We start from the raw sequence: 7,913 nt of genomic DNA, 5'->3' as shown, positions 1-7,913 counted from the left end.
GGAGACACTGCCTTGTGTCTGTTCCCGGGCTGGGAGCCGGGCAGTGGGGGCCGGCCCTCCCTGCCTCGCTGGAGGCTTCTCTCCATTCGCAAGCCCCAGAGCTCCTGCCTCTCTCCCCGGGCCTCGGAGAAGGGCAGTGCCGGACCTCTGGAATGGAAGCCGCTGCACGGGTCTCTCCGCTGGGGGCCGCGGCCTGGCCGCTCGCTCCCGGGGGTCCCAGGGACGGAGGGACCCTCGGCTTCTCCTGGGCATTATTTCCGTAGTGGCCCATCAGTCACTAGTCGAGTGACCCCCAGGCCGACGGGAGGAACGGGACCTGAGCCCGAGATGTTGGATGGTGGGGTGGGCGGGAACACAGAAAGCCCTGTGCCCGCTGCTGCCCCTCTCATCTCCCCGAGCAGCTCCGCTTCGCTGAAAGGGCCAACACCGCTGCTGCTGCCCGGCCCGAACTGGGCCGTCAAGCTTCTATTAAATACATGGTGATCGCATCTGTTTAGGGGCGGGCATATATACCTACAAACAGTGTATATTTCTTCATGTATTTATGTCAACCCCGAGTTTTCGGTATTTGTGTTGTGCGTGTCTTCTATAAGGACACAGAAGCTATATTTAGTGTATATTTAGTATATATTTAGTGTATATTTAGTGTATATATATAAAATATATAAATTTATAAATAATGCTGAGATTTAAAAGACACTACTTCTTCCTACCTCCTCTTCTCTTCCCCTGCCCCAGGTTTTGAATCATCCTTTTGCTCCCAAGCACTCGTTCCATTTGGCCCGGGAAGTTCCCGCATCCCCACGCGCTGGTCTCGCCGCCTGCTTGTTTCAAGTCCCCCGCTTTTTTGTCTACTGTGTTTTCCAAAAGCTCACCGCCGCCTAACCTTGTTCTTTAAAGCAGTGAGCAGTCCCAGGAGCAGTCCCAGGAGCAGACCAGCCATTTCCCTCCCTCCCTCAGACACACACACGTAGGCACGCACAAAGAGAGCTCGGGCTGGAAAGTGGCAAGGAAACAAACAGCTTCCCCTCCAGCCGCTTCTTCTGCAGCACCTTGTTTGACAAACACCCCGGCGCTTGCCCTTGAATTGGGTTTCACATCCCTATTTAGCACTTGGACAATGATTTTAGATGATGTCATTTAAAGCCAAACAAGAAAATTGATCTCGGATTTGCTTGGCCTCTAAAGCCTGGTTAAGCAGATTGCAAATAATAATAATAAAAAGAGAGAGGGAGGGAGGCAGAGGGGAGAGAGGCGAGAAGGAGGGAGGGAGGGCCACCTCCTTCCCTGGGCGGGGGAGGCGCGGGCGCCAATGAAAAGTAGTCGCTTGCTGGGGGGGAAAAACTTTTCCTGTTGACTGTTGGAAGCGAATTGAGCAATTATCTAGTTTACCTTCTCCTCTTGGAAGTTAACGATTGGCGAGATCTTGGCTGCGTTATTGACACAACACTTTCTATTGATAGAAATAAGTAGCGATTGTCCCGAGTCATTGGTGCGCCAAAGTAAACTGTGATGGGCTGGCATGAGTCCACTGGACTGAGAAGGCTGGTTCCGCCGGCGGAGGCTGTGGTGATGGTGGCGGCGGAGATGCTGGTCTCCCTCCTCGCAGATCAGTAACAAGAAAAGGGGCAGAGAAAGTGAAAGAGAGTGAGAGGGGAGAGAAAAGGGAAAGAAAAAAAAAAAAAAAAAAAAAGAGAAAAAAAAAAAAAAAAAAAAAAAAGAGGCGTCTACCAGAGAGGCTCAGACCGGGAGAACAAATGCAATTCAGCCATGGACAATAGTGGCAACCACACGGCGACCAAAATCCTAGCGACTCCTCCGTCCAGAGAAAGCCTGTCTGCCAGGAGCAACATGATCAGCACGCCCAAGCCACTCGCCTTCTCCATTGAGCGCATCATGGCGCGGACACCCGAGCCCCGCTCCATCCCCGTCCCGCAGCTCCTCCACGGGTCCGTGGCCAAAGGCGACCCCAAACATCCGCTGCACCTCAACTCCTCCATCCCCTGCATGATCCCCTTTGTCCCGGTGGCGTACGACACTCTGCCCAAAGCGGCGGTGTCTGGAGCGGAACCCAGGAAGGCTCACTTAGATTCCTCTTCCTCGCCCTCCTTTAGCTGCGGCGATCTCTTGAACTGTGCCCTGAGCTTGAAAGGAGATTTCCCCCGCGATGCCCTGCCCTTGCAGCAGTACAAACTGGTAAGACCCCGAGTGGTCAATCACTCCTCCTTCCACGCCATGGGAGCCCTGTGCTATTTCAACCGAGGCGACAGCCCCTGTCACCCGTCCTCCAGTGTCAACATCCACCCGGTGGCTTCTTATTTCCTCAGCTCTCCCTTGCACCCTCAGCCCAAGGCTTACCTGGCGGAGCGGAACAAGCTGGTGCTACCGACCGTGGACAAGTACCCGGCGGGGGTGGCCTTCAAGGACTTATCGCAGGCTCAGCTGCAGCACTACATGAAAGAAAGCGCTCAGATCCTCTCGGAAAAAATCGCCTATAAGACGTCGGAGTTCAGCCGCGGCTCCCCGAGCAGCAAACCCAAAGTTTTCACGTGTGAAGTTTGTGGAAAGGCAAGTAGCACCGCAGCCCGCCTCCCTTCCCCAGCCTCCCGTCCCCGTCCGTCTGTCCGCCCGCTGTCTGTCGCTTGCTTGCTTGATTTTTAAACGACGGCTCCCCCTCGGCACTCTCGCCTTCTAATCGCAATTTTATTTTATTTTATTGTCTGCTTTCTCTTTCAAGGTATTTAATGCACATTATAACTTAACGCGCCATATGCCGGTGCACACGGGAGCCAGACCCTTTGTTTGCAAAGTTTGCGGGAAGGGCTTCAGACAGGCGAGCACGCTCTGCCGCCACAAGATCATCCACACCCAGGTGAGCCCATCCTCTGTCCCTTCCTCTCTGCCCCGTTTTTCGGGGAGCCCGGCGTTTGTCCGGCCGCTCCGAAGCGGCGGCGTCGGGGGGCGGCGGATCCGCAGCCGCGGGAGGTTTCCTTTGCCCCGGGCGCGGTAGGTACGGCGGGGAGCCCCGCACCGGCGTCTGCGAGCCGTCAGTTAAACACACACAGCTCCATAAACCCCGCTAAACAGAACACAGACCCCGCACGACAGGCAACGAGCCGTGACTTGGTGATTGTTTCCCTCCAGGAAAAGCCGCACAAGTGCAACCAGTGCGGCAAAGCTTTTAACCGGAGCTCGACCCTGAACACGCACACGCGAATACACGCCGGATATAAACCATTTGTCTGTGAATTTTGTGGCAAAGGATTTCACCAGAAAGGTACCAGTCTCCAGCTCCTCTGTCTTCCCCGGCTTCCTCTTCCCCAAGCCAGGTCAAGTGTGGGGACAATTTGCGACAGGGAGGGCGGTGGGGAGTTAATTTTGTGTTCAAGTTCTATTATTTGATATTTAGGTTAATTTTAAGTTTGGCTAGCCCCAAGACATGTTCTGCCCCACGGAGCGGGCAGAAGTCTCTGTCCGGGGGAAGGGCGGGGCAGTGGTCCCGCTGGAAGTGCCTGTTCTCCCTCACCGCCACATGCAGCTCTCAGCTCGGTTCGCCAAACGAATTCGCCTCTTATTCCCCCCTCCAAATACAAGATTTCAGCTACTTTTTCTTCCCGCGTTGCTGTGAAATCTAAATCCAGGGGGTTTATTTCTGCAGCTGCAGGGATTTTGGTTTATTCGATCCTTTCCTTGTCGTCTGTTGAGTGTAACAGCCGAGGGGAGGATGGGGAGAAGGCGGGAGGTTTGAGGTCGTTTCATTCTAAACCGAGCTCTGGCGATGGGACAGAGTTTTGGGGGGGGGTTACATTTTTTTTCGTCTTTTCAATGTCCGTCTTTCAAATCCAGATCCATTTGTCTTTCTTGTCTCATTCCCAGGCAATTACAAAAACCACAAGCTGACTCACAGCGGGGAGAAGCAGTTCAAGTGCAATATCTGCAACAAGGCTTTTCACCAGGTGTACAATCTGACCTTCCACATGCACACCCACAACGACAAGAAGCCCTTCACCTGCCCCACCTGCGGCAAAGGCTTCTGCAGGAACTTTGACCTCAAGAAGCACGTCCGTAAGCTGCATGACAGCGCCCTGGGACTGCCCCGGGCCCCCGCCGAGCTGGGGGGGCCGGACCCGCCGCCGCCGCCCGGGGCGCTGCTGCAGGGCCCGCCGCCGCTCCAGCCGTGAGGGGCGGCCGCCGCCTCGCCGGGCCAACCCCACCGCCTCTTTGCATGCACCTGTTAAGCAGTTTTGTGTATTATGCTCTATATCGCCACTAACGTTAATGGGACTGGTTGGTTTTTTTCTTTTTCTTTTCTTTTTTTTTTTTTTTTTTTTAATTTTTCCTTTGTTCTTTACAGACTATTTTTTTGTTGTTGTCGTTGCATCTCAGGTGGAGATGTTTAAAAAAAAACAAAAACAACAAAAAAACCCCAAAAAAACCCCCAACCAAACAAAGAAAAAAAAAAAAACACAAAACGAAAAAAACCCAAAAACAAAACAAAAAAACAAAAAGCGCCAAGCCAATTTCTGCTGTATTTATTTGAAAATCTGTATTACCCGAGCCGGGAATGCTGCACCACTTTAATTATTTCGATGTATATATATATTTCCCTTGTGTTGATCCTGCCCTGCCTTCGTTGTCTGCCGGTTATCCCAACCCTTCTTGGTTTCCTCCTCTCCCGCTCCCCCTGAATATCGTATCTATATGGACACAAATGCTCTCTATGTACGGATTTGAATTTCGCATTGATTCTTGCACGTGGAGAAAAAAAAAAAAAAAAAAAAAAAAAAAAGAATTCGTTGACCTGATGGAAATAAACCTTTGCCAAGGAGTGATGAGGCCGCGGGGCCGCGGCGCGGACGGGCTGGCGGGGAGCGCGGCGCTGGCGCTGCCGCTCGGCAGAGCTCTCCTCGCCCCTGCCAAAACACTGGAACAACCGCTAAAGACTTTAATTAAGAGGGGTAATTAGTTCGAATTGATCAAAGCAGGGTTGTTATGTTATTAGCTGCTCAGCAGCCTCTGCCAAGCCGAGCCTTGAAAGCGGAGCCCTCTCGTCGGCGGCGCCTGAGGAGCGGCGGGGGGGTTTGGGATTACACCGCTCCCGGGGTAACCGAGCCGGGCACGGAGGAGGGTGCTGCCCCCCGGGAAGGCCCGCTCACCTCCCCCTGCTCTCTCAGGGCTGTGCCCACAGCCCCCATTCAGGCTCTGGGGTTCTTCCCGGACACGGGGCCGGGCCCGAGGAGGCCCGCGGGCCGGGCCGGGGAGAGACAGAGGGTGTCCCACAGGCGCTGGGGCACCGCCCCACTCGGGGGACCTGGCAGGAGCGTCTGCGGGTCTGCCTCAGAGTGAGCCCTGCAAGAACGGCTGATGTGGCATCCCAGGTCTCGCCCAGATCTCGTACGCTGGAGTCCCGGCAGGGTTTTGGCTTTTGGCGAGGAGCGGGGCGGCGGGGTTGCCATCGTGGCTAAGGCGTTACAGCCCAGAGAGGGATATCGCCTCCCGCAGCCCCTCCCGGGCCGCCCCCGGGGATGCCCGCAAGCAGCAGGAGCGGTCCTCGAGTTGGGGCCGGGGCTCCGGTCACCGCCGTGACCCCCCAAAGCGGCTGAGAGGGGAAGCGCATCCCGCTCCTTTCACACGTGTCAGATTACCGCGGGCATCTCCCGGGCAGGCGGCTCTGCGTGTACAGAGCAAAGCAACAGGTCACATCCTCAACTCGGGCAGACCCTGCGGCACCTCGGCGGGGCTCGGCCCCTCGGGGCGCCGCTCTTCCGTTGTTCCAAGGGAAAAGTGGCCCATGATTTGGGTGGAGGGTCCCCCGTGCACCCGCGGACCCGCGCTGGCTGTGCGGCGGCGCGGGGCCTCCCTCTGCGCGCCTCCCCTCCGGAGACCTTGGGGAAACCGGGGGCCGCTCCCACTTTTCCCAGGGGACCGCGGCAGCAGGGGCAGGAAGAAGGGGAGCTGAGACACCCTTCAAGTGGCCCCGGGTAAACTACAAGTCGGGATGAAGCAGGGCAAGGGAGCTGTGGCGGCAGAACAGGTGTCCTTTGAGGATCCTGCCCTGCGGACGCTTCTCTTCAGCTCTGCCTGCACCCTGGGACTAGAAGAGTGTCATTCTGGCTTCCACACAGATACATTTCTCCCAAATCAGGTGGCCGCAGTGTGTTGCTAGTTAAAAGGAAAACTTTTGCAACATGTAATAAAAGATAAGGAGTCCAAAAGATCCCACTGATTTAATGCGTGTGCCATTCCTCTGAGGCTTTGCTTGAAGGAAATATTTCAAAGCAGAAGCCCAGCTTGCTTTCTTTTTTAAGCATAAGTCCAACTTGCTTTTCTTATTGCTGAGCAAGTGTGATAATACAAGGTACTGAAACTATACTTGGCCTTGTTAAATATCTTAATTTTACAACTATTTTAACCAGCTCAAAATTATTCAAGCACTGTAGAAATACTGGATCAATCCTAAAAGTATTTTATGTCATGACACAGGGATGTGAATGTAAATATATGGTAAAACAAAGAAAATGTAATCTCGCCATTTTGTGATGAACACATAACATCAGCTTCAAATCATACACATACATGAGGCCTGAAGATACTACTGGAGATTATGTGCACTGGTTACCCAGATGTCTGTGCTCATTTTTGTTTCTTCAGATTGTTTTCTAAGTGCCAGGAGAAATGAAGGCTCAGTCCTCCCCATGCAGAAACTATAATTTCTGTCTTTTTTTATGGAGAGAGAATTTCCAGTATTGATTGAGAGACCATTTACATGTTTATAAACAATAACTGGGTTTTTTTGCCTTTTCTCCTGTAAAAGATCTGCAGTCACTGCATAATGTGGATTCTTTTATGTCCTGCTAATGAAGAACAATATTTTGCTAAAGAACACACATGCAGGGGTGACCATATTTTGATATGGAGTGGAAATGAGGCACTCTAGCTTTATTCCGAGGGGAAACAGAGAAAGCCAGTGATGAGCACAGATAAGCATTTCTCTTCCTAGATATCTCAGAGTAAACACTACAGATGTGGGGCTTCACAGGGAGATGAAGATAGCTCATTTGTTATTTTCCTATATAAAACTGTGTTTGTGTCAAAGACTGGTATTAATTCATGTCTTGGAAAGCCTGCACAGAATTACCTTTCATTTCCTCTCTTGTAAGATTAATCTCAGGTCAAGTGAATTTCTGGTTAATGGTCAGAGGCAATTCAAAGCTGGTGAAATCAACATGAGAGACAAAAGCTATAATTTTATGTATATCCACAGTGTAGAAGTATTAACAATCCCCCTTACTACAGACAAGATTTTAATTTTTTTTTTTTTAAATATGAATAATTTTGATAGGAGAAATGGAGCCATCTAAAGGCAAAGTTATATGTTCTTATTTCTGTGTGCCAATCAGCATCATTGCCATATGATTGATGTTCTGTGTGACAACTGGTCAGCTTCATTCTACCAGTCCCTCATGGATGCTGAAAGGAGAAGAGCCTTGGTGTGTCTGGATCTGCTAAAATCCAGAGCTGCAGAGCTCAGCATTAGCATCAATAACACGTAGCCCACCTCTCACCAATCACAACAGCTTCACCTCAGTGCTGAATGAAAGGCAGGAAAGTCTGGTGCCTATGGGACCCTGGAGCAGAGAGCTCTTGTGAAGGAAGAGCTGGTGCCTTCTACCCTCATCCCCACTCAAGATTTCTCAGACGGGACTGACTTTCTTCTGTGCTTGTCAGATGCTACAGTTTTGTTAACATGTGCCAATACTGACAGTGTCATGTATCTGAAAGAGCTACCAAAATTACCAAAGCTGCTGTAGAAATGAAATACAGCACAGCAGGATCTTCTCACAGCATCAAAGTTCCTTCTGAAGCTGAACTAGTATTGACTTTGTTTTGCTAGTGCTTTATTCAGGATTAGA

At 51.9% G+C, this 7,913-nt stretch overlaps 1 protein-coding gene across 2 annotated transcripts; it reads left to right on the top strand.

Annotated features, from left to right (window-relative positions):
- The first annotated feature begins 1,366 nt into the window (after positions 1–1,366).
- On the top strand, positions 1,367–5,021 carry FEZF1 (FEZ family zinc finger 1). 2 transcript variants are annotated; one of them, XM_083858780.1, is made up of 5 exons: positions 1,367–2,196; positions 2,347–2,568; positions 2,738–2,872; positions 3,145–3,277; positions 3,877–5,021. In XM_083858780.1, exons 1-5 carry the CDS (start codon positions 1,771–1,773, stop codon positions 4,179–4,181), a joined length of 1,221 nt encoding a protein of 406 aa, XP_083714906.1. In that variant the 5' UTR covers positions 1,367–1,770; the 3' UTR covers positions 4,182–5,021. The 2 variants fall into 2 exon arrangements, with proteins under 2 accessions (XP_083714906.1, XP_083714905.1); XM_083858779.1 differs by having other exon boundaries at positions 1,367–2,568.
- Positions 5,022–7,913: the final 2,892 nt, after the last annotated feature.

This window comes from Zosterops lateralis (assembly GCF_965231275.1).
Source record: "Zosterops lateralis genome assembly, chromosome: 4".
Classification (NCBI taxonomy): domain Eukaryota; kingdom Metazoa; phylum Chordata; class Aves; order Passeriformes; family Zosteropidae; genus Zosterops; species Zosterops lateralis.
Note: the sequence above shows the minus strand (reverse complement) of the source record. Positions and strands in the feature narration are given on the sequence as shown.